Raw genomic sequence first — 26,225 nt, 5'->3', positions numbered from 1 at the left:
TAACCAAAAGCTAGATTACTTACCCCAGGTCATCGAGCTGAATAGCGGCAGACCTAGATATTCTGAGTCTTAGTCTAGTTCTTGATCCCTTACTGTAAGTACCAAGCTGTCCCTTTTACTCTGCCCTATTAAATGACCGCTGTGTTCTTTCTCAGAATTGGCGTTTCAGGACCAGATGGGTTAATGCCTTTTTGAGTCTGAAAAGGTTGCATCTGGACCATAAAAGCCATTAAGTGCTCTCTTGACTAAGACTTAAGAAGTGTCAGTTTGGAAGATAACGTTCCTCAAGTGGGGGTCCAGTTTGCTTGTCTTACAAGTTTGGGAGAAATCCTTGATCTCCATCTTAAAACATGTATTCACATAAACTGAGTTCTTGGTACAAATATGGCATTTGAAAACATAGTACTAACATTGTAAATCATCTATACTTCAATTAAAAAAAAGAAGAAAACGTAGTAGAGAGTGAAGATATCCATATGCGAGTGAGATCCCTAGAGTTTTATGTGTTTTGCTACCCGTCCCCAAAAGTTAACATTTTAGGAAAGAAAAAAGAAAGAAAGAAATGTCCTTCACAAACCAAAGAATTTTTTAAATATAGCTTTATTGAGATATAATTCACATACCATACAATTCACCCATGTAAAGTGAACAATTGATTGGTTCTTTAGTATATTCACAGAGGCCTGCAGCCATCAGCACAGTCAATTTTAGAATGTTTTCTGACGCCAAAGAAACGTCATACCTGTCAGCAGTCACTTCCCATTTCCCTCCAGCTCCCCATCCCTGGGCAGCCACCAGTCTACTTTCTGTCTCTGCGGATTTGCCTATCCTGGTGTTTCATATAAACAGAATCAGTCATAACACTGTGTGGTCCTTTATGCCTGGCTTTCACTTAGCATCATGTTTTCAGAGTCCATCCACGTTGTAGCCTGTGTCAGTGCTTCATTCTCTTCTGTTGTTGAATCACATTCCGTTGTATGGATAAGCCACGTTTTGTTCCTCCCTTTATCAGTTGATGGGCATTTGGGTTGTTTCCACTCTGGCTATTATGAATAATGCTGCTATAAATAGCTATGCATAAGTTTTTGTATGGACATATGTTTTCACTTGAGATAAATTTTTTAACTGGCCTTAGTCTTATCCTTGGGTGTCCTTGAGAAAAACTTGATACCATTTATTTGTGAACTATGTAAAACAGACCAGCGTTGTCCCTCCTCTGAGGTGGATGACTGTGGGCAGCACTGCTTGTTGTTCGGTCTCCTTGTCATTTGTGATTTGGGGGCTGTTCCAGCTATTGTACGAGGGGGGACTTTACCCTGTAGACCACGGAGCCAAGCGAGGTGGGTCTCGCCCGTAGCTCTGCCCCTTCCTCTTGGGCAGAAATGCTTCTCCTGGGGCATCATCCTCTCACGTGTGAATTTGAGGGTCATGCTTCTTTTATAACACACAGCACACTTTGTGTCCCATAAACAAGCAAGAGACAAAACAAAAAATAAGACTTGCCAGTCCCTCCTCCTCAAACTCATATAAATGTGAGGATAAAATGAAAAAATAGTTTTTAATCAGATAGTTTGAAGTTTTCTGTAAAAGGTCCAAGGTAGTAGTACTTCAAACATTCCCAACTCAAATTAGTTCACAAGACTACCGATGAACAAAATGTAGGAAAACAAAGAAGTAACTGATAGAGATGTCTATTGTGGTAGAATGTGCACAGCATTGACCATTTTAACCGTTTGTAAGTGCACAGCTCAGTGGCATTAGGTACATTCACACTGTTGTGCAGCCGTCACCACCGTCATCTCCAGAACTTTCTCATCTTCCCAGACTGAGACTCTGTCCCTATCAAACACCAACTCCCCACCCCCGCCCCACCCCCAGCTCCTGGCAACCTCTGTTATACTTCTGTCTCCATGAATTTGACTATTCTAGGCCTCATAAAAGTGGAATCATAAGGTATTTGTCCTTTTTGTGTCTAGCTTATTCCACTTAGCACGATGTCTTTAAGATTCATTCATGTTGTAGCCTGTGTCAGAATTTCATTCCTTTTTTAAGGCTGAATAACATTCTGTTTATGTATATACAACAGTTTGTTTATTCATCAGTTGGTGGATATTTGGGTTGTTTCCGCCTTCTGAAAACTGTGACTAATGCTGCTGTGAACATTGGTTGTTCAAGTATCTGTCTGAGTCTCTGCTTTCAGTTCTTTTCGGTATATACCCAGAAGTGGAATTCCTGGATTATATGGTAATTCTCTCTATATATTTTTTTAGGAACCCCTATGTTGTTTTCTACAGTGGCTGCATAATTTTATATTGCCACCAGCAGTTTCTCCACATCCTCACCAACACTTATTTTCTGTTTTTTGGTTTTTGTTTTTTATAATAATCATCCCAGTGATTGTCAAGTGGTTTCTTATTGTGATTTTAATTTGCATTTCCCTAATGACTAGTGATGTTGAGCATCTTTTCATGTGCTTATTGGCCATTTATGTGTCTTCTTGGGAGAAATGTTCAAGTCCTTTACCCATTTTTTAAAAAAATTTATTTTTATTTATTTATTTATTTTTGGCTGCATTGGGTCTTCGTTGCTGTGCACGGGCTTTCTCTAGTTGCGGTGATTGGGGGCCACTCTTCGTTGCGGTGCGCGGGCTTCTCATTGCAGTGGCTTCTCTTGTTGCAGAGCGTGGGCTTCAGTAGTTGTGGCGCACAGGCTCAGTAGTTGTGGTTTGTGGGCTCTAGAGCGCAGGCTCAGTACTTGTGGCACTCAGGCTTAGTTGCTCCGCGGCATGTGGGATCTTCCCGGACTAAGGCTCGAACCCGTGTGGCTCTGCATTGGCAGGCAGATTCTTAACCACTGTGCCACCAGGGAAGTCCCCTTTACCCATTTTTGAATTGGGTTTGTTTTTGTTGCTGTTGAGTTATAAATTCTGGATATTAATCATTTATCAGATATATGATTTGCAAAAGAGGATAAATTAGGGAAGGGAACAGCAGGAAGGGAAAACAAGGGATGGATCTAGGTGTGAATATGAAGAAAGAATTGTCAAAATTTGGATTAAATAGCCATGTTTTAAGTCAGAACAGCTTGGAATTTTTAAGCAAGGAAGTTAAAATTATATTTGGTTCAAAGGTTTCTGGCCCTTTTTGACAGTTTCTCCCTTTCTGCCAGGTATCTCAGGGAGTTTGAACTTTGATGAGGAGGAGACTGATGGGGAGGAAGGAGAAGGGAAAAAACTAAGATCTCATTCGTCCTATTCAGAGGCAGAGAGACCCAGTTCTGCATCCAGCCAGAAGCCAACCACAGTATGTAGTTCTGAAACTTCTTCCTCTGAGCTAATTTCACTGCTTCCTAAACATATCTCCAGTATTTAAATGCCATTACTGGATGAGGGCTGCTTCAAAGATTTAAGCTGGAATTTACACTTAAAGTCCACGACTCCCTAATTTCTTGTGTCTTGAACCAGCTTCTGTGAAGCTGTATCCCATTTTCATACTTCGCTGCTTCATTACTCCCAATATTTGTATGCTTATTTAACTTCTCAGAGTTTTTCCCTACCTTGTCAGAAGACTGAAGACATACAGGTAAATCAGTAAGTGATTTTGTCCTTTAAGTGTTTCTCAAAGAGAATATGAGGTTTCCTGACCCAGCCTCCTAGTGCTCACGTGTGGCTGTTCTTTCAGGATGCAGGAGCTTCTGGAACTGCAGCCCAGCACGCTGACAACCAGCTGGGAGAAATAGAGAATTTAGAGGGCTTCGCCTACAGTCCTGCCCCTCGAGGTGTCACAGTGAAGTGTCGGATAACTCGGGATAAAAAAGGAATGGATCGGGGGCTTTTCCCCACCTACTATATGCACTTGGAAAAGGATGAAAATCGCAAGGTATGAGAAGTGGGTCTTTTTTTCTTTTTTTTTGGCTGTGTCAGGTCTTACTTGTGGCATGTGGGCCCCAGAGCGTGTGGGCTCAGTAGTTGAGGCACTGGGCTTAGTTGCCCCGAGGCATGTGGCATCTTAGTTCCCCGACCAGGGATCGAACCTGCGTCCCCTGCATTGGAAGGTGGATTCTCAACCACTGGACCACCAGGGAGGTCCTGAGAAGGGGTTCTTAAGACAGATCTTGAGACGGAGGGAAGAGTGCTGTGGGCTGGGTCGTTGATGGTCTTACGATGGGGGGTGGGGATGGGGGAGCACCGGTATTCGACAGGAACTAGGTTGTACTTTCTAGTTCCCAAGTGCTATGTTCTCAATGTCTTCAAAGAAGTCAGAGTCTAATAGTCAAAACCTACCCACCCCTCAAAGAGAAAGTTTTATCTAGAAGGTAAGAAGATGGAAGAGAATATTTGAATGTAATTATTTTTACCTCCATCCCTTTTGTGGGGTGGGGGGTTTCCAGTGTGCTCTTTGACTTTGATTTTGATTATGACAGTGTGGAAGAAAGAAGGGTTTAGGGAATAGGAGGAATTGGAAAAACAGAAAACATGCAAGTGGAATGTCTTGTTTTTCATCCTAGAAGTTCTAAGTTACTTTATACATAAATTTGAGGCAGTTAATACTTGCTAATGAACAATGTATTTTGTAATACCAGGTCTAAGTGGATGATTTTAAGAGCCTAGAAGTGAGATGATGATAATAGATATTAATGTTGTTATAACCACTGTCTACTGAGTGTTTACAGTTACCAGGTGTGTGCTAAATGCTTTATGTATGTTATTACCTAGAACCCTTATGACAACGCTGTAAGATAGGATTTCTTATCCCAGCTTAGGGAATGCCCCAAATCACACTAAGAAGTGGCAGAGCCAGATTCAAACCTGTATCTGTTTGATTCCAAAGTGCCCCCCCCTCCCCTTAGTTGCTGCCGTCTCCTGCTTCCTTATTACTGTCCAAGTCTAGGAGTGTTTGGGAAGGATGCATAAATACGACAGTGTTCGTATCACTGAAGTCACAGGAGTTTAGAACAACAACATACAAAATGCAGCGAGAAGCATCAGGAAAGCCGTTGCAGGGAGAATGGGAAGCACAGTGTCCACGGTCCTGCCTCTTCCAAAGGTGGAAAGACTCTTACTCATGAAATTGGATGAAGCTTTTTTAAAAAGTCACTGGAGGCTTTAGGGATAAAGTTGTAAATAATGATATGGAGAATCAAGCTAGTGAATTTAGAAAAGTTGTGCAGTAGGGAAACCCTAATAGTGAATTCTGAGAGGCATTATGAGGATTAGAAAAAGTGATAAGGACCCAGAGATTGGTCTTCTCCCAGAAAACCCCAAATGGCAGGTACACTGGCTACGATAGGGCATGGAGGCCCCTCAGGGGCCCGAGGCCACAGAGCTCGTGGGGTCAGGGCCGGGGGCAAGGATCGGCTACCCCTCCCCCAGCTGGGCCGCCTGGTCAGGGCTCTGGAGGAGACCCGTCTCTTCTGCTCATCCATCCGGGAATCCGAGATGCCTGACTCTTCCCTGGGAGCGTCCCTCCTTCAAGGATGAGGTTTTGACAGTGATGCCTGAGCACAACCCGTTCTGCCCTGCGGCCCAGGGTCAAGGCGTTTGTTGCTCTTGGGGGTTGCAGTGGACAGATGCTGGTCTGGGTGTTCAGTGCTTCGAGGAGGTCGCCACTGCCGTCGTGAGGCCATCGTTCTGGCCAGGTTCTCCGTGGTCCTCATGTGGTGAGGCTACTGGGGGGACGGGACCGGCCAGCCCCAGACCATCCCTGCAGGCTGGCCGGCCACCGTGGCTCCGGGCCGGCGCCTCTCGTCCTGCCCCGGGACACTGGCGTCATGCCAGCCGCTGTGCCCGAGACGCTGGTGCTGGCTGGCCTGGACGATGCTGCACCTTGGCCAGGGGTTGCACCGCTGCCCTGGGCAGCTTTGCCAAGGCCACCTCTGATGCTGTCTCCAAGACCTAGGCTGCCTCACCCCCGAGCTCTGGAGAGAGACCATGTTCACTGATGGTCCCTGTCAGGGGTTCACTGAGCGCCCTGTAATGACCCACACCAGGTCTCCATGCGGGAGACCCAGGCTCCAGCTGTGGGCACCACGTCGTTTTTCTGCAAGAAAAGTTACAGTGCATTAAACCTGTTTAAAAAAAAAAAAAGACCCAGAGATGAACTGCTTGGTACATGATAGGCAGTTGCTAAATATTTGCTAACTAAATAGGACAAACATGGCAGTTTTCTTGAGTGCAGTTTTTACTGAAAAATTTGTTTCCTTTTCTAGATATTTCTTCTTGCAGGTAGAAAGCGGAAGAAGAGCAAAACATCCAACTACCTTATCTCCACTGATCCAACAGATTTATCTCGTGAAGGGGAAAGTTATATTGGCAAACTCAGGTGAGAGCAGCCTTATATCCTGTCCTGCTCTTCTGATAGTTTGATTCCTGTAGTTTCAGAACAATCCATGTCGGTTTTACAATGAGCTGGTCGATGTCATCTAAAAAAATAAAGTTAATAGAAAGTCTAAGGCCCTTCCTTGTTTTAAGGCTAGATCTTTGAGAAAGTGATGATGACCCCTTGACCTTTGGAGAGTGGGCCGAGAGGCTGTCCCATACCTCTCCTAGCTTGTGTTTGTATGGGAGAAAAATACAGATCATTGTGGTGGCTTTTTCTCTTGATTCTAGGTCCAACCTCATGGGGACCAAGTTTACAGTATATGACCATGGTGTCAGCCCGGCCAAGGCCCAGGGTCTGGTAGAAAAGGCCTGCATGCGGCAGGAGCTGGCCGCCGTCTGCTACGTGAGTGCCGCCTCCCGTTTCCTCAGCCTCCTGGCGTCCCGGCCCTGGGCTTGCAGTCCGCCCCCCCCAAGCTTGTTTCTGTATACTCAAGTTATTTATGAATTGCCAAGTTTAGCTGTATTTACTGTTTCAGCCGGCCCTCACTCATCTCCTCTTCTCTCTTCCCAATGCCGCCGTGTTAACGCAGGCCTTCGTTACCCCTTACCCGTTGGCTCGCGGGTACCGTAAATTGGAAGCCGGTCTCTGCTTTTCGCCCTCTCGACCTCGTTCATCCTGCACAGCCGCTGCTGAGCGGTCCAGCTGCAGCGGACGCTGCCCTTCTCCTGCTCCACATCCTCTCAGGCTGCCCCTTGAGCCCAGAATCAAGCCTGGACACGGCACCTTTCCCTCCCGGCTCCCCGGCTGGCGCGCTCCCTGTGCGTTCCCGGCATTCTAGCTGCTCCTCTCATGCCTGTGCCCCACCTGAGAGCCTGCCCTTCCCCTCCTTGCCTCTGCCCGTCCACCAGGGTCGGCAGAGGGGTCTCTCCCGACACTAGATGTGCTTGCTGCTCCCCTCGGTTCCCCGCGCTTCCTCTACTGCCCCAGACTGCTGCTTCAGCACCATCCTTCTCTACCAGTTCGTAAAGTCCCATTCACTGCTGTTTCCACGTGAACACGGACCTGGCGCATAGTGGGCATGCGAAGTTGTGGAGTCAAAGAAGCAAGAAGGAATTAACCCGACTCAGTTGTTGCTTTGATCCCAAAGTTTCAACTTTCCATCAGTTGGAATTAATCTCATCACTTGATTCCCATGAGATTTTATCTAAGTGACTGAGAATCATTTGACTTAACACTTCATAATGTATAGATGTTTTCTCTTAGCTTCAGAATCAATTAAATATTTTAACTATGTATGACTTTGTGTGTATGTATATGAATACACATATATCCATGTATTTAATCTACTTATTTTATTCATATATAATCTGCCTGGTTTGACAGGCATTTGATTTTTTTTACCTCCAGATACAGGTCCTATTTAATTTAAACTGTAATTCTCACTCTATATCATATAGTGCCGTGTCCTCATTGGGAAATAGATATTTATTGATGATGACAAAATTGGACAGTTTGCTCATAATTGTCTGAAATTTCACTTAAAGCTAAAGAGTAAGAGTAGGGTTTCAAGCCTATAGAGTGTTTTAAATTCAGATGTTCAAATTAGGTTTAAAAAGAGGAAACAGTCTTATTTTCCTGGTCTTGATTCTCTGTCTCTCTTTGTTTAACTACAGTAAAGTAATAGAATAGTGTTTAGTGCTCTCCACATTGTCCCCGTTTTACATGCCCAGGAGGGCCTTGCATTAAGAATGAGGTCTTGTGTGCTTCCCTGATGGTGGAGTGGTTAAGAATCCGTCTGCCAATGCAGGGGACACAGGTTCGAGCCCTGGTCCGGGAAGATCCCACGTGCTGCGGAGCAACTAAGCCCGCGCTTTAGAGCCCGCAAGCCACAACTACTGAGCCCACGCACTGCAACTACTGAGCCTGCACTCTAGAGCCTGCGAGCCACAACTGAGCCCACGTGCCACAACTACTGAAGCCCGTGTGCCTACAGCCCGTGCTCCACAACAAGAGAAGCCACCACAACGAGAAGCCTGCACACTGCAACGAAGAGTAGCCCCCGCTCGCCACAACTAGAGAAAGCCGCACGCAGCAATGAAGACACAACACAGCCATAAATAGATAGATAGCAACGAAGACCCAACGCAGCCATAAATAGATAGATAGATAGATACAGCCATAAATAGATAGGTAGGTAGGTAGGTAGACAGAAAGAAAATACATGGTATTAAAAAAAAAAAAGAATGAGGCCTCGTCTTCATTTCTGTTTCAAGTTCCTGTTTATTTCCCTCTCTTCCAGGAAACAAATGTACTCGGATTTAAAGGCCCGAGAAAAATGTCTGTGATCATCCCCGGGATGAATATGAATCATGAACGAATCCCATTTCAGCCACGAAATGTAAGTAAGAGCTTATTTCATCAACGAAGGACTCTAGCGACAGGACTGCGATACAGGCAAGGTGAATAGGAAACAGTGTTGATTCCTCCCGAACCCAGCCTGGAGAGCGGCCCCCTCTTGCTCAGGAGAGCCAGCCCTCCAGACCCTCAGGGTAGGTGCCGTTGCTAACGTGGCTCATTGGCAGCCACTTGGTCTGCGAAGAGAAACGCTAAGTTATTCTGTAAGAATCCGACAGAGCCGGCTTAGTTTTGGCTCTGTTTCTGTTTTACTTTCTGAAACGGAGGAAACAGGCCCCTGCTCTGCCTCCCACCTCACAGCCTTGAGGGCGAGTGGTTTGCGGTGGTCCTCAGCACACACTTCTCTCCTACAGGACCGCGAGAGCCTGCTTTCCAAGTGGCAGAACAGAGCCATGGAGAACCTGATCGAGCTGCACAACAAGTCGCCCGTCTGGAACGACGACACCCAGTCCTACGTCCTGAACTTCCACGGCCGGGTCACTCAGGCCTCTGTGAAGAACTTCCAGATAGTCCACGAAAACGACCGTAAGTCCCAGGAAGAGAGGTGTTCTGACAGGATGCGGAAATGAGCATTGCCCTTCATTGGTGGGAAGTTCTACTCAGGAGAGCATGATTTAAGAAAGAAAGGACCTCCTCGGAAGGCCAGAGCTACAGTCTTCCAGTCAGCCGTCTGAGCCGCTGAGCTGAGGCGGGCAGGAGCGTGTGAGGGGTCTCTTGTGGCAACCGGAGGAGTCCTGGGGGCGCTGCTCGGGGGGCAGAGGACGAGGCCCTTCCTCAGGAAAAGTTCCTGCCCTTCCAGCCCCCCCGGAGCTTGCACTGCCCGCCCCTTGCCCTTCCGCCCCCCCGCCCCCGAGCTTGTGCTGCCCCCCACTTGCCCTTCCGGACCCCCCGAGCTTACGCTTCCCGCCCCTTGCCCTTCCGGCCCCCCCTGGGGCTTGCGCTGCCCCCCACTTGCCCTTCCGGCCCCCCCTCCTCCGAGCTTGCGCTGCTCTGCCTCTTGCCCTTCCGGCCCCCCCCAGAGTTTGCGCTGCCCCCCCTTGCCCTTCCGGCCCCCCTGGAGCCTGCGCTGCTCCGCCTCTTGCCCTTCCGGCCCCCCCTGGAGCTTGCACTGCCCCCCACTTGCCTTTCCGGCCCCCCCTCCTCCGAGCTTGCGCTGCTCTGCCTCTTGCCCTTCCGGCCCCCCCCAGAGTTTGCGCTGCCCCCCCTTGCCCTTCCAGCCCCCCCTCCTCTGAGCTTGCGCTGCTCCGCCTCTTGCCCTTCTGGCCCCCCCTGGAGCTTGCGCTGCCCCCCACTTGCCCTTCCGGCCCCCCCTCCTCCGAGCTTGCGCTGCTCTGCCTCTTGCCCTTCCGGCCCCCCCCCCGGAGTTTGCGCTGCGCCCCCTTGCCTTTCTCTGCTGGTCCGGGCAGGGAGCCGAGTGGAGTTGCAGAAGAGCCTTGGTCGTGCTCGGCAGGCACTCTTGGTCAGGCCTCCTTCCATCTTTCTGAGGGTTTCCCATTTTAGAGACCTATTTGGAGGATGTCTTCCTTACCTCCTGACATCCTGATCTCTCTCTGCTTCTAGCGGACTACATAGTCATGCAGTTTGGACGTGTGGCCGACGACGTGTTCACCCTGGACTACAGCTACCCGCTGTGCGCGCTCCAGGCCTTCGCCATCGGGCTCTCCAGCTTCGACAGCAAGCTGGCCTGTGAATGACAGCCGGGCAGGCGCTGTGCTTTCTCTCTGCAGAGCTTTCTGGAGCACGTAGCCGCCGCCCTTGTGCTTGCCCAGGACACGGAGAGTGACAGGCCCCCCTTTTGGAATGGTCCCTGAAAGTATGTATGTAGATGTGCACACGTGTGTGTACACATATATGTACACACACACACCCCTTCTTGGGGTCTCACAGCCCTGGTCAGGGGTCACAGCTTGACTCGGGTGAGAGACTGTCCAGAGCTCGCGGTGACTGTGACGTCACCGCCCAGCGGTCAGAGTCCCGTTCTTGGAAACTTGCAGCCAGAAGCAGCTTCTCACACTCCAGTACTTGGGTCTCTTTTTTTGCAGAACTTTTCAGAGAGGGACATTCCCTGAATTACCTTTAGTCTCCAGGTCTGCAGAGTTTTACTGTAAGTGGGCGGCGGGCCGGTCCCGGCTGCAGGGTGTCTCTGCCCCCTGTGGGCTTGGCCATCTTCCAGGACGGCCGTGTCGTGAGAGCACCTGAGTGGGGACGGTGCCTCCAGGAAGTGCAGGCCTGCAGGTCGGAGCTGAAGCAGCACCCGGCCTCACCCGCTGTGACGTAGCCTTGTCTTTGCTTTGGCCACAGTGGTTTCCAGAGTGTCATTTACCGTTGGTGACCATTCCTCACCCACGGGGGGTGCCCTGGGAGAAGCGCTCCTCTCTGCCGTCTCTGGGGGAGCGTGGTGCCGCCGTCCCTCAGCTCGGGAGGCACCGTGTCACGGTCCCCCTTCCCTTAGGGCCGGCCGGCTGGCTGCAGTCTCAGAGTGGCTCTGGCCCAGTTTGCGATCAGTGATGCGAGCAATTTACGTACTTGTCTTAATCGCAGGGTAGGCTGGAAGCATAACCTCTAGAGGTGGCCTTGTCTGCTTACGACTGAGAGGGATTTGACAGAGGCCTTCACCATCTTCAGCCCAGGAGTGCGTCCCCGCTGGGTTACTGTGGAGCCGTTAGTGCAGACTCACCTGTAGCCCGCGTGGGAGGAGAGAGAACAGTGTGTGTGGAACCTGCCGTTGTCACTGCCCAGAGGGGCGAGGACAGGGCCTGGCTGGCAGAGCTTGGGCCTCTCTTCTTGGCTTAAGTGTCGTCAGCCCCTGAGGCCTGGTTCATCCTTGGCGGATCACGTCCTGTCACTTTTCCTCACAGCTCGTAAGAGTTTTGCTGAGTCGTTCAGATTGTTAGCCTCTCCCCAAGTCACATGACTGCTGCTAGTTCCCGGCCTCCGCGTGCATCCAGGAACACCGTGAGCTCTGCGTTGGCGTCGGTCACCTTCCAGGCCTCGTGCGCCAAGCTGTCTGCCCGCCTGGGGCCAGGCATCGGCGGCTTTCGCTTCGTCCCGTCCCTTCTGTGGACTTCCTTTCTGTCCCTGCTCCACATCAAATAGCAGCGGGAAGGGAAGAGACCCGGGGGATGAGCAGCCCGCGGCTCACCCCATGGGTAGGTCCCACCCGCTCTGCCCTGACACGGCTGCTTCCCCTCAAGTGCCTCACTCCTCAGGTGCCCGCCAGGCCCGCGGGACCACCGACTTGACACTGAAAATGGAAGGCTGTTCGCTCGTCTCCTGTTGGAGAATATGAAGTGTCTGGGGAAGGGGGGCCGGGGGGGACTGGATCTGACCCTGCTTCCTCCTGCCCGCTCTGGTGCAGACACATACCCCAGCTTCATGTCCTTCCTGCTTGAGTGTGCAGGTGATCGGTTTTACATGAATCATATTTATACCTTTTGTATGCTACAGAAATAAAAAAGGATTTATATAAAAACGTGAGTGTTGCCATTCTTCTTTCAGACTCCTGTCCCTCGCATGCCTCCTACCATCATGTTCTGTCACAGTAATTCCATCGCTTGGCAACAGTTCTTTGAAGCCAAGTGGGTATCACCGAAGTTTTGATCCAGGTAGAGCAGGGTCTGCAGACTCAGGGATCTGCGTCCTGGAGACTGTAGACTCACCGTGTGTGCGGCACTGAGAGTGTCCTGGGCAGATGACGGAGCTGAGGCTGAGCAGGGGTGCCAGAGGGCAGCCTCCTGCACCGGTCAGCCTCCTGCACCGGTCAGCCTCCTGGGTCAGCTGCATTGGTGTTGCTTCCTGATTCAGCCGCAGAGCAAATTAAATACCTGATAGTGACAGGGACCCCATGTCTTACCTCTAAGTGTTCACATTTAAATCTTCCTTATACGGACAAGTTGAGAAAAGTGTGTTCACAGGTCTTGCTGAGGCCTTCCTGCTCTCGGTGTCACGGGGATGGATGAGTGGCGTGGAAGGAGGCGGGAAGAGCCCAAAGAGCAGGACGAGAGCCGGAGTCGGTCTGATTTCTGTGGCTTGGCTTCTCTTCCACGTGATTCTTTATGGCCAAACAGGTTATTTGCAACACAGTTTTATGCACTTTTCAGTGGCCAGGAATATCGATGGTCGTTGATACGAAAGACACCAGCAAGTGGTGTTTCAACGTCTAAACAGGACGGCAAAAAGCTCTTTTTGATTAGAAGGTTAGTAGGTGAGAAAAAGGAATGAATGAGAATCAATTCCCTTCCTTTCTGTTTCTTTCTCTTTTTTGGCTTGTGGGATGTTAATTCCCCAGTCAGGGATGGAACCCATGCCCCCTGCATTGGGAGTGCGGAGCCCTAACCACTGGACCACCAGGGAATTCCCAATTCCCTTCCTTTAGACAGCAGCACGGGTGCAGAAATAAAGTGACGGTTCAACTCAGAGTCCCTGGGTTCTGGCCCTTTTCCTGCCAGTGATTTGCCAACGTGCGCCCTCTGTAGATGGAGAGGTTTTGAGTTACCTGATCTCCTGTTCCTGAGTGATAAGAGTGCTGGCAGCCACCCGGAATTCCCGAGTGTGTTTTGGATCGAGGTCTCTGCTTCTCTCCTGGACGGCTACGTGCTGTTCGTAGCTGGAGAGGCCTGGGGAGGAGCCCCTGGAGGCTGGAGCTAAGGGCCTAGAGAGGGGAGACTGGAATGGCGGGAGCGCGCCCCGGGGGAGGGCGTGGCCGCGCTGTGGAAGCCTCCCCTCCCAACCGCTGGCTGCATCTTGCTCCACAGAGAAAACTTGGGGGCGTTGCGAGCTGCCCCCCTCCTCAGAGTGGCTCCTGCCCGTGTGCTCGCGCCACGTGTGCCACGCCTCCAGCCCCTGGTCCTCCTAAACTTCCCCACGTAGACCCCCCGCCGGGGGCTGGCCCAGGACTGGTTAGATTCTACCCCGCCCCTCACATTTCTTGGCCAGGTGCATGTGGGCTAGTTTTGCCCCCTCTCCCCGCTTCGGTCTCCTAGCTATTGTAGTCAGTGTGTACTCTTCACAGGTCCTACCTACTCTTCCCTCTCCAAAAACCGGGGGTGCGGGCATGGGGATGCCGCGGTCAGTGCGGTTTTCAGGCAAGCTCTCCCGAAACCGCGGGCCGCTCCCTGGCACCACCTACTGACCCAGGGGGCACATTACAAGTGCATTAACACATGCGCGCAGGTTCTGAAACCCAGATGAGGCGACTTCACAGTGGACCCTGTTGTCATGACTCTCTTGAAGGTCTGGGAACAGTAGCATTTGTGGAGTGTAGAAAGTGGAGGAATTCCAGGCAGAACGCGTGGGCTCTGGCCCCAAATGCCTAGGCGTTTGGTGTAGGAGAGGGGCAAATATCAATATTATCATTTTTATTAATGTTGTTTTAAAATGGGATAATGCATTTCGGTTGACTTTTTTAGCCATGCAGCTATGCAAAATGCTTTATAAATGCTCATAAAGCAATTTAAGGTGGTTTTCCAGGGACTCTGGTGAGAGGAAAGAAAAACAGCATGGCTTTACTGGGTAACTAAACATACCTTGCGTTCTGGTCTCAGGCCTGAGCCTACCTCACCTTCCTTACTTTGTACCCATCTCTCCTTTCCTACTTGAAGGGACAGCCTAGGCAAAACAAACAAACAAAGCAAAACAACAAGAAAAGTAGCCCTGATGTTAATGGAAGTTTCTGAAATATTTCAAATATGATAGGGGCCTCCGTGATTTTCTCCGGCTCTGCCAGGTCCTTTGGTCCATCAGGCCCAAGCTCCTTTGCACAGGGCAAGGCTGAGGCCCAGGAGGCCGGGTGCAATAAGAGTGTACCACGTACAGGGTAGAGCTGGTGGGCCAGGGTGGCAGTGGGACTTTTCCTGGTCTGGTCCAACCTTTTATTACACATTTTGGGATAATATAGTGCTTCTCAAGCCTCAGGGTTTTAACATCTGGTTAAGCACTATCTACCCAGATACCGTCCCTTGAGATTTTCAAGGCCTCCAAGAATAATCAGTAGTTCTCTCTCTCTTCCGTAGTCTGGGGGCAGGAAGGTCAGGAAGGAAGGATGGTCTGAGACGAAAGGAGGGTGACAGGCAGAGGGGGGCTGGCAATTAGATCAAGATTTTAAGAGTGGGTTTAAATGCAATTTTTAGGGTACTGACGCATGCTCAGGACAGACTCCATCAGGGTAAGATACAAGGATGTCCCTAAAAATACGTCCTGATTTTGCCTTTGGTCAGTCTCCTGTGATTCTGTATCAGAGAGAGAGAGAGATACAAATTTTAAATAGTAATAATTTCATATTATTTAAAACACTTTTTAAGATTATACAATTAAAGCCTCCTCCCATATCTGTCCCCTTCTTGTTTCCCTTGCCCTGTACTCTTATAGTTGACCACTTTTAGTTTCCAGTGTATCTTTCCAGTATTTCTTTATGCAAAAATAAAAATGTATTTGTAATTTCCCACTCTTTGTGCACAAAAGGTAGCATACTATATACTTGGTTCAGTAGCTTGCTTTTTTGTTGTTTCCTTTGGCCGTGCCATGTGGCACGTGGGATCTTGGTTCCCCGACCAGGGATGAAGCCCCCACCCCTGCAGTGGAAGCACGAGTCTTAACCACTGGACTGCCAGGGAATGCCCACACTTTTATTCTTGGTGTCTCCACAGTCCTCAGTTCTCCCCTTCACTCCGCAAGTGTTATCTACCTGCCCGCCAAGCATCTCCTTTTGGATGGTCGACAGCTGTGCTCTCCAACACCATCGCCACTAGTCACATGGAACTATTAAAGTTCATTAAAATTCAGTCAACTAGCTGCATTTCAAGGGCTCAGTAGCCATATGTGGCTCGTGCCTACCATACTGGACAGCACGGATAAAGAACACTTCATCATTCCAGAATATTCTGTCAGAGAACGTGGGTCCACAGAAATCTCAACTTCGGGTTCCGAAAATGTAACCCTCTTCTCACCAGGTGTCATTCCCTGGGGAAGTTGTGCTTGTCCAGCTTCCCCATTAGAATGTCAGTAGCTTGGGGGCAGGGCTGTGATGTTTCTGTTCATCCCTAGCGCCTACCTGGCACGGTGCCAAGGACATCACACATGCTCAGTCAACGTGGGATGGAAACATGAGTGATAGGAGGCTGAGGCCCAGACTCTAAGGGTCCCCAAGGTCATAATTAGTATTGGCCGAGCTGTTGTTTGAACCCGGATTAGTTTAATTCCCCAGTAGGGACATAATATGACTTATGTTAACTTTCATTTTCAAAATTTTGTATCAGAGTCACTGAAAATGAAACTTTTAACAATTAGGCTGGAGGAAGCCTTTCCCCCCTTTTGATTTTTTCCAGGAAGCTCCTGGATATCCGGATCCTAAAGACCCCCTGGGACCCTCAGAGAAATTCTGAGAACTGTACAGAGAAGCCTTCACCCTCTGGGCTCCAGAAACCAAGAGTTTTGTGTCAGTCTGGAAATACACTGAATTAGTTTGCTCGGGCTGCCATAACAAAGTACCACAGACTGGGTGGCTTGAACAGAAATTTATTTCTCACAGTTCTGGAGGCTAGAAGTCCAAGATCAAGGTGTAGGCAGGTTTGGTTTCTCCTGAGGCCTCTCTCCGTGGCCTACAGATGGCCATCCTCTCCCTGTGTCCTCTGTGAGAAGTCTGTGTCCTAATCTCTCTTATAAGGAGATTAGGATGGGCCCTAATCCAGGCAGATTGGATTTTAAACTTAATCATTTTAATTTAATCACCTCTGTAAAGACATCTCCAGATCCAGTCACATTCTGAGGCACTGGGGATTAGGACTTCAACATAAGGAACTGGGGGGTGGGGTGAGGATGACAAGTCAGCCCCTAGCACACACTGCCCCCTAGATGCTAGACCTGGAGTCTATTCTTGTCCACATTTCTCTTGGATGAAGAGATAACAGAATTAATATGATGCTTTTCAAGTCACAGACCGCTTTTATTCTATAGATGAAATGAAAGACTCCAGCTTTGGTAAAGGTCGGTCTGTTTTGTCCTTCAAAACACAAGATGCAGTTCAGGTGGTATGGAGTGAAGAGTCTTCTTAAGGAAAAAAAAGCAAATAGAGGGAATTCCATGGCGGTCCAGTGCTTAGGACTGCGCTTTCACTGCCGAGGGCGTGAGTTCAATCCCTGGTCAGCAAGCCGTGTGGCACAGCCGGAAAAAGAAAGAAAGAAGGAAAGAAAGAAAGAAACACAGCGTGCATGGGTTGAAAAGAATAGGACCTGCAGTTACAGTGACCGTACCCCCAGCACCGAGTCAGCTGCATCCTACTTTTGAAGCCCAGGAAGAGGGGGCATGCTTTGGGGATATTTCAAAAGCAATATATTTCCTTTTACCTAAAGCCTAGGAAATAATCCTTCCTGGATTCTGCCCTTGTTAACTTCTTATTAGGCTATTAAATCCAGTTGTGGGTGTTGGTTTTTTTTTAAGATGTGGAAAAATTAGGGCAGGGTTAGATATATAGTTCCAGTCACATCCCACCCCTTACCCCCCCAATTATAAAAGAAGTACAAGTTTGTTATAGAAAATAGAGAACAAAAAATGAGAAAGAGGAGCTTCCCTGGTGGCGCGGTGGTTAAGAATCTGCCTGCCAATGCAGGGGACATGGGTTCGAGCCCTGGTCTGGGAAGATCCCACATGCTGCGGAGCAACTAAGCCCGTGAGCCACAACTACTGATCCCGCGTGCCACAACTACTGAAGCCCGCACGCCTAGAGCCTTGCTCCACAACAAGAGAAGCCACCGCAATGAGAAGTCTGCGCACTGCAATGAAGAGTAGCCCCCTCTCGCAGCAACTAGAGAAAGCCTGTGTGCAGCAACGAAGACCCAACGCAGCCAAAAATAAATAAATTAAATTAAAAATTGATTAAAAAAAAAATTGATTTTTAAAAAATGAGAAAGAAGGTCCCTTAATCTTCAACCTGTCAGAGATACTCACTGTAAGATACTTTTCCATTTATTTTTCAAAAGCAGGACACAGCATTGTAAATCAGCTATACTCTAATATAAGATAAAAATTTTAAAAAAACAAACAGGATTGGGACTTCCCTGGCCGTCCCGTGGTTAGAACTCTGTGCTTCCACTGCAGGGGGCATGGGTTCGGTCCCTGGTTGGGGAACTAAGATCCCGCATGCCGCACGGTGTGGCCTAAATAAATAAATAAATAAAACAGGACCATCCTGTACACACTGTTTCTAAAATCCGCTTTTCCACTTATTATGTCATGCACACTTGTCTGGTTTATTTTTTAAAATCTTATTAATCACTCTAAAGAATTCTATCACATGGATGTGGCTGAATTTGTTTAATAGGGTATCATATGGATAATTTAACTATAACCATGTAGGTTGAAAACAATTTATTAAAGGAATGGAAATAATACCAAACGACACATGATAAAAGTAATTAATATGATTTTTGACTTTGATTTTGGAGAATAAACAACACAAATAGCCACCACACATCAAACCCAGCTCTGACCACACCTGTGCCGTCTTCTTTCCGCACAACTTTTGTGAAGCTCGACCAGGATCCATTTGTGGGTCCGGGTAAAGTGGCTGGGATCACGAGGAGGTGAGGTGAGGTGAGGTGTGGATTTTATGGTGTAATTTGAGGGGAGCCATGTGCATCTCTCTAGCTCTATCCAGACATGAAATATTTCCACCAAGAGATTCATTCCTGAAGGTCAACAAATGAGTCCTGTCTCTTGAGAAATGTAAATACCCCTGAAAGGGCAGGCATGTGTGTAAAATCACAGTCTGTCTTTCACCTTTGGGACTTCTAAGAACTTTCCTTTATCCAGAATGACCACAACAGCTTGGGAACGGGAGATTCCTGAAGGCACAGAGCTCTCTATAAGCCTGTGGGAGGCTGAGGTTCTGATCCTTTATGGTCTTGGATAGTTAGGGTCTGGAGGGAATAAGCCAGTCTGATCTCCAAATACCCTCTCAGCAGTGTGTGCTGAGTGGGCTGCCCGAAGGCTGCTTTCCTGTCTCCAAGGGACTCCGTCCTACCTTCCTCCCACCCCTCTGAGTCCAGCTGGACTGACCTTCCAATCCAACATAGTCCTCTCTTTGTTTGAGTTCTTATCTTTGTTAATGGTACCACCAATCGTTCAGCTGTCAAAGTTCAGTGATATTTGTCTCCTCTCTCACCTCACAGCCAACTTAGTCACCATTTCTGTTGATTTTGCTTCTGGACTATTTCCTGGACCCCTTCCCTCATCCTCAGCCTCAGGACCACTACCCTGACTCTCCAATCCAGCCCTAACACCTGCAGTCTAGTCGAGGGGGGTCTTTCTGATGGAGGTGCCGATTATGTCACACTTGTGTCTCAAGGGCCCTTTGGATGCCCCCTCTTCAGCACGGGATACAGTGATCTTCACAACTGGCACCGCTGTTGTAATCCATCCTCTCCGCCTCCTGTTCTCCAGCCACACCAGCTTACTAGACTTTTCCTAAACTCCCCTCGTGTACAGGCTACCAGCCTTAGTGAGTCTTCCAGACCCAATTCAGCGAACTCTCATTTACCCTTCAAGAGCTAGAGCACGTCGCCTCTGCAACTTGGATTTCACTGTGCATTCCCTTGGGTTCCCCTATGGTGCTCAAAGCTCACGGACACAACAAATGGTTGTTACACTAAGTAGCCAGTGCTTACCGTTTGTGCATCATTCGGTGCCTGCACACTGTCCTGCGCTGCAGACTTTTCATGTGGATGAGGTGTGACCAAGCCCTGATGTGAAGCATCATTTAACAAGCAGACCAGAATTTATATCCAAATGAGACCTGCTTCCTTCAAAGTCTTCACCTTAAGAGATTGGATACTTTGTCCAGTGATACTGTGATCACTCAAAACACCTTTGGAACACCTCTCTTGGAAACAACTTCAGCATTTATAGCACTTTCAAGATCCTCTGTGGTAGTAGGTTTCTGTTTTTTTTTTGGTTTTAACTTAACATTTATTACGCATTTATCTATCCCAGGCACCAAGCTGGAGCTGGGTGAAAGATAAGATAAACTGGACATTTACTGTGTCTCCAAGGAAGTTTCTGTTTGGTAAGGGAGATAAGATCTGGACCCCAGGACAATACAGGGTTAAGAGATAAGGCTGAGGTTGGATCTGATTTTTGGAAAAGGGCAGAAGTCCTTTGGTTTCAACTTCCCAACAAGGTGGATGATAGAGGTATGTGATTACACCCCGCATTAAGCCAGTGTGTTCTGAAGACTTCCAAACAGAAGCCCAGTGATACAGCCCAAATGCGATACAGTGACCTCCACAACTGGCACCGCTGTTGTCATCCATCACGAGACTAAACCCACCTGGCGTGTTTAAGACCCAGACTCCCCACTTTCTGGCGATGCTCCTCCACAGACCGAGTCTTCCCAGCTAAATGGCAAGCTCTGAGAGGGCAGGTGCTGAGGCCTTATCCTTCACTATTTTCACAGTGTCCGGTGGGCGCATAACAGATGCGGGATTAGGGTTAGACGCGTCTCCTGCCGCGCCCCACGCCCGTCACTTCGGGCATCCTCTCCCCACGTGCGCCGCTCTCCGCGGTGACAGCGTCGCAGGTCCGCGCTGGGCGGAAGGGAACGGCTGAAAGGAACGTGCGGGGAGGGCACGCGTGTGCGCGCGGAGCTCCTGCGTCCTGGGCCCGGGAGCGGGGTCCCCGGTGGGCACCGCAGGGAAGGGAGCAGCTGCCCACGCGCCGGACGTCCGCCCTCGCCCGTCCTTTCGGGGCCGGCGCGGAGGGAGAGGCGTGCTGACGGCCGGGCGCGAGGCCAGAGGCCGGCCCGCGGGTCAGGGGGAAGGGTTCCGGCCTCGGCCGAGAGCGGGGGGCTGGCCAGGACCGGCGGGAAGCCGGGCCAGGGGAGGAGGAAGAGAGTCTGGGCCGAGATCAAAGGGGAAGCACGTGTGCGGGGCGGCGGCCGAAGCCGAAGCAGGACGCCGAAGTCGCAGCCTGCAGTCCCCGCAGCCGCCCCCCGCCGGCGCCGCCCGCCCAGCGCCCGCGGCCCCTCCCCGCGTCCCAGTCTCCTCCCCGAGGGCTCGGGGCCGGGCCGCCACTCCCTCCAGCTCCCGCCCTCGGCCGCGCGCATCTCATTCCAGCCCTCATTCCTCACATTCCAGGCTTCCTCCTTTCAAACCCCAGGCCGGGGGCGGGGAGGGCCCGCAGCTCCCGGCTCCGCCGTGCGGCCGCGTCCCCCAGGTGAGTGGCCACGCCGCCGCGCCCCTCTGCCGCTCCCCGGGCGCTCTCTTCTTCCGGCCTTGGACCTGCGCTCCGGGCCCGCCGTCCCCCCCTCTCCCGTCTCCCCTCTCCCACTTCCCTCCCTTCCGCCCTCCTGCGCGCGCTCGGTTCCCCCGGCTCCCTTCCTCTCCCGTTGACTCACCCCGCCAGGAATAGGGATCGCCCGTGCTTTCCCGTCAGTCCCCTTCTGGGAAAACTCCTCCCTCCGCGAGCCCCGCTCCGCCCCGCTCCGCGCACCGGCTACAGCGCGCCGGACCCCGCGCACCGACTACCGCGCACCGACTACCGCGCGCCGGGCGCGGCGAGCTGGGCTCGGGACGGCGCGGGGTCGGCTCCGTCCCGCGACCCGCCTTCTTCCCCGCCCAGCGGATCTGCCCCGGGTCCGGAGCCCGGGTCTCCGCTCGCTGACCCCGCGTCGTCCCTGCAGCTCCCTCGCCGGCCTCCCGGGACCTCAGCGGAGCCGCGGCTGGAAGAGCGGCGCCGGGGCGGACTCCGCGGGACTGGCCCGGCGCGCCCGCCCACCTCCCCGCACCCTGGGACCGGTAAGGCGGCGGCGCGGGAGGAGCTCTCACCCAGGACCGGACTGGGTGGCGAGTCGGGCACGTGGAGGCGCGCGGACCGCAGGGCCGTGGTGGGCGAGAGGGCCGGGGTGGGGGGGTGAAGGGGAGCGCGCGGAGCCGAAAGGACCGGAGGCGGAGCCGAGGACGCCGGCGGCAGGAGAGACCCGGCACTCGCGCCTCTTTTCTGCTGGGCGCCTCTCGGGCTCGGAAGGAGAGCCCTGGAGGTGGGTGCCCTGGCGGTTGCAGTGCCGAGGCTTTGCGAGAGCGGAGGGGACCTCCGCAAAAGGTCCCCGCTCCCCAGGGCTTGAGAAGCCTGGTGCGTTCTACGCTGGGGACCAGCGAGTCTGGGGAGCAGAGCTCCCAGACCCCGAAGCGGATATTTCCCCGGCGGGTGGGCCGACCCGGGACTCGCGCCTCCGTGCACTCGTGTGTCAGGGGGTTCGGGCCAGACCCGGAGGGTAAGTGATGAGTTCACGTGGCGTCTGGCTGTCCTGCCTCCTTAGCTTCGAGTGTATGTGAGGGTGACACCGGCTCACAGATGACTCACCTGGCTTCCAGGAGGCGGATTTGTTTGTGTCGAACGGGAGCGCGTTTCCACTCGCTAAGAGTGCCGTTTTTCTGAGAGCTGAGTGTCTCTGAGGACTTGCGAGATGCCGCGTCTCTCAGTGTGCGTTTTCCCCGCGAGGACGTTGTTCCTGGGCGGGACTGTCCTTGCTCCCTGCCAAAGCGGGGGCAGGAGACAGTGTCCCTGGTGGTGTGTGTACGGGAGTAGTTGGCTGTGGGAGTGTGCGGCCCCCAGGCTCCACTCGCCCTGGACCCGCGGAGCTGGAAGGAAGCTGTCCACACCTGCCTCTTCCAGGCAGCTGTCTTTCTAGGGAGGTCGGTTTTGTTCTGCCTGGGCAGAAAGTTAAGGGAAGTTGAGATTCTTGTCTTTCCGTGACAGTAGTGAGATTTGGGGATGCTTGTGGGGTTGGACCCCCCAGGAAGAGACCGTTTTGAATCTTGAGATTTGTGTAAACAGTGCTTTTATTTTACTTATTTATTTTTAACTTTTAAAAAATTTTATGCAATTTTTAGAGGCAACTTTCTATTTCCAGTTACAACAAAATATGGGCTATGTTCCCTGTGTTGTACAACACATCCTTGTAGCCTATGGTACACTCAATAGTTTGTACCTCCCCTCCCCCGCCCCTAAATTGCGCCGCCCCCTCCCCACTGGTAACCATGTTTGCTCATATCTATATCTGTGAGTCCTCTTCTTTTTTGTTATATTCACTAGTTTCGTTGTTTAAATTCCACATGTGAGTGATATCACACAGTATTTGTCTAGACAGTGCTTTTAAATTTGGCCCCAAGAACAAGGAGGAATCGAACTACTTTCTCCTGGTGCAGCTCTCCGTAGAGCTGCCGGGGCAGTCAAATGGAAGAATCCGCCTCCTTGAAGACTTGCTAGACCAGGAGGCACTGTCCTGAGCATTGCAAAGATGCTTTGGTGCCAGCCTGGGAGGGAAGGCCGCCTCTGATTTGCCGGTTGACCTGTGAGGAGAACCTTGTGGGTACCTCTGTTTCCCCATCTCTTCCTTTCTGCTTTGCTTTCTGTTTTCTCTCCATTGGGGTTTCACCATGTGAAACATTTTAGAGGAGGGAGCTGGGTAGGGCGAGAGCCACAATGCCCAGGAGATTGGCCGCAGTGTGAGATTGACAGCACGTGGTGGGGATGGGTGGGGGGAACGCAGGCCGACCCCTTATCGAGTTCTTTCTTCATTCTCACAGCCAGATGCTGTGGGCATAATGTTTATGGCTTCTTGAAAGGAAGGGACCAGACACTGCCAGGGGGTGGGGACTCGCCGTCCCTCCTCCACGCACCCTGAGGACACAGGTGTGCTGCTGGGGGCCACCTCCCCCCTCACCGGCTCAGGCCGGGTGTGGGTGGGGCTTCGAGGGCGTCTGGTCTAAAGATGGAGTAGAGCGGGTTCAGGTTTGGGGTCACACGTACCAGGGTATAAATCCTGACAGTTACTCGCTACCTTTAAGGCTTCAGGCTCGGTTTCCTGATGAGTAATATGGGAGGAGTTCATTAGTATCTATCGGAAAAGTTGGTGGTGAAAATTCAGTGTTTGCAGAGCACCTCGCACCGTGCCTGGCACAGCCAGAGGTGCAGCAAACAGTGTTTCCTAAGCCTGTTTCAGCATAGAACCCCTTTTTTCCTGGGAACTTCTCTGAACACCCTTTGCTAAACCCTGCCCTGCCATTCATGTTTATTTAGCCAGATGGCTTGAGCGCTTTGGGCCCTACAGGCTTCTTCCCTCAGACTTAGGAACCAGGGTTGCTAGTGGCCCAGGTGGAGGTGGGAGCCCGGCTTTGTCACCGCAGAGCACAGGGTCTCCCACTCCTATGTTCTAATTACCGTTTTGCCTTGACCCCAGGGTGAACTTGCTGAACATTAGTGAACTCTAATGTCAGCACCTAACTCGCTCATTTTAAAGATGAGGAGCAGCCACTACAGAGAACAGTATGGAGCTTCCTTAAAAAACTAAAAATATATGGTCCAGCAATCCCATTCCTGGCATATATCCAGAGAAAACTGTAATTCGAAATGATACATGTACCCCAGTGCTCACAGCAGCACTATTTACAATAGCCAAGACGTGGAAGCAACTTAAATGTCCATTGACAGATGAATGGGTAAAGAAGATGTGGTATATATATATATATATATATATATATATATATATATATACACACACACACACACACACACACACACACACACAGTGGAATACTACTCAGCCATAAAAAAGAATGAAATAATGCCATTTGCAGCAACATGGATGGACCTGGAGATTATCATGCTAAGTGAAGTTAAGTCAGGCAGAGAAAGACAAATACCATATGATATCACTTATATGTGGAATCTAAAAAATGGTACAAAAGAACTTATTTACAAAACAGGAATAGACTCACAGACATAGAAAACAAACTTATGCTTACCAAAGGGGAAGGGGGTGGGGGAGGGATAAATTAGGAGTTTGGGATTAGCAGATATACACTGCTATATATAAAATAGATAAACAACAGGACCTGCTGTATAGCACAGGGAACTATATTCAGTATCTTGTAGTAACCTATAATGGAAGAAAATCTAAAAAAGAATATATATACACACACACACAAAATAACTGAATCACTCTGCTGTACACCTGAAACTAATACAACGTTGTAAATGTCAACTATAGTTCAATAAAAATTTTAAAAATAATAAAAATAAAGATGGGAAACTGAAGCCCTGGTGGGACAGTAGCTTGCTTAAGGTCGCACAGCTGGTGAGTGGCACAGCTGGGACTGGAGTCCACCCTGGTCCATTCTGGCCCATTCTGTCTCCTGCGCCGTCTCCTGCTCTGTGGGTCCCAATGCCCAGACTCCTGCCCACCTTCGTCTAACAGGCATGGAGGCTAGCGCACTGTGCCTGGGGATGTCTCCCATCTTGTGGCTCAAAGTCGTTGGGGCAGAAATACTCCCCTCCTTCCAGCAGAAAGTGCAGAACCCTGGAATCTGAGAATGACCTCTGGAAGGGGCGGGGCCCTCAAAGGGTCTTTAAAATGCACTCTCCTTTCTCCTCAAGGGTCTGCTGGTGGAGAAGGGTCCCCCTGTGTTTCCAGGTCCCTGGTATGCAGTGCCGCAGCCTCCATGTGCTTCCAGCCCGGCCTTGCACTGGTGACTGTCACAGAGCCATCCCTATCTGAAGCTCCTGTCCCTCTTCCCAGTGGCAGTGGAGGACGTGGTCGCCCCGTGCCTTCCTGCAGCCGATGTCAGGCCCGGGTTGCCTGCCTTCCTTTGCCCCCTGTGACCCTTTGCTGGCAGGAGTTGGGACCACAGCTCCCTTTAAGGCTCTGAAACTGTAGCTGAACAGCTGCTGTCCGGGGGGGCCCCCCCTTCCCCTAGGGTGTGACCAGTTCAGGGGCCCAGGTGGAGGTGGGGCAGGGCTGTGTAGCCAGGCACAGTCTCCAGCTCCTAGGCTCTCATTCCAGCTTTGCCTTGACCGCTTCTGAAATGACAGTTCTTCGCACGCTTTTGGTTTTTCCATGTAGATACTAGGCATATGGGCTTGGAGCCCTCAGCTGGAGCGACTGGCCCTTTGGGAGCATTTCCACCAGAATCCCAGCCCCCAAGGGCCTTGCCCAACATCCTCCGGCCTTCAATACATCAGGAAGATGGGCCCGGCTCCCTGCAGTGTGGACTGCTGAGGGTGGGCGGGCCCCCATGGGTGGGGACTCGGCTTCCTTTGACCCAAACTTCACACGAACAATAGACTTCAGAGGAGTCACCAGGGGCAGGAAATGGGAGCTGCGCTGAGGCTGGGTGACCCTCGTGGGGGAGGGGATGCATATCCGGCCTGAAGGAAAGGCAGGGTGTTGGGGGCAGTGCAAAGGGCACTGGGGAGGGGCCGGTGACACACAGGGTGGGCCTCTCCTCTGCAGGGGCCCTGTTGACTCAGAGAAGCCTGAGCTGCTGAAGCCCATCCTCTGGCTGAACCCTCTGCTTTGTCTTCTCAGCCGAGGTGTCCCAGTGTCTGCTGGTCTGGCCCACCCCTGCCAGAACTGCACTCCGTTCCCTCAAGCCCCCGAGATGTTTGCGTGAATCGTCCCGGCCAGGATAAAAGACCGGTCTTGTTCCTCCCCGGCTGATG

General features: G+C 51.0%; 2 protein-coding genes across 9 annotated transcripts in view; both read left to right on the top strand.

Annotated features, from left to right (window-relative positions):
- TULP3 (TUB like protein 3) overlaps positions 1-12,212 on the top strand; it is a 37,175-nt gene extending 24,963 nt beyond the window's left edge. For 4 of the 6 annotated variants that reach the window (XM_057556708.1, XM_057556709.1, XM_057556710.1 and 1 more), the window contains 7 exons: positions 3,169-3,302; positions 3,681-3,878; positions 6,208-6,320; positions 6,608-6,722; positions 8,620-8,718; positions 9,089-9,260; positions 10,296-12,212. In XM_057556708.1, coding sequence (XP_057412691.1) covers positions 3,169-3,302; positions 3,681-3,878; positions 6,208-6,320; positions 6,608-6,722; positions 8,620-8,718; positions 9,089-9,260; positions 10,296-10,429 — 965 coding nt within the window. In that variant the 3' untranslated portion in view covers positions 10,430-12,212. Of the gene's footprint in view, positions 1-3,168; positions 3,303-3,680; positions 3,879-6,207; positions 6,321-6,607; positions 6,723-6,909; positions 8,511-8,619; positions 8,719-9,088; positions 9,261-10,295 lie in introns of those variants that run through there. The other 2 variants (XR_009009729.1, XR_009009730.1) reach the window with 2 other exon arrangements.
- Positions 12,213-20,807: 8,595 nt separating this feature from the next.
- The window catches only part of TEAD4 (TEA domain transcription factor 4), a 68,678-nt gene continuing 63,260 nt past the window's right edge, over positions 20,808-26,225 (top strand). The window contains exons 1-2 of one of the 3 annotated variants that reach the window (XM_057556170.1): positions 20,808-20,939; positions 21,406-21,520. The gene's annotated coding sequence lies outside the window, so the exon portion shown is untranslated. Of the gene's footprint in view, positions 20,940-21,193; positions 21,588-26,225 lie in introns of those variants that run through there. The other 2 variants (XM_057556169.1, XM_057556171.1) reach the window with 2 other exon arrangements.

The sequence above is a fragment of the Balaenoptera acutorostrata genome, chromosome 11, assembly GCF_949987535.1.
Source record: "Balaenoptera acutorostrata chromosome 11, mBalAcu1.1, whole genome shotgun sequence".
Taxonomy (NCBI): Eukaryota; Metazoa; Chordata; class Mammalia; order Artiodactyla; family Balaenopteridae; genus Balaenoptera; species Balaenoptera acutorostrata.
The sequence above is the reverse complement of the archived record's forward strand: the minus strand, read 5'-3'. Positions and strand labels throughout refer to the sequence as shown.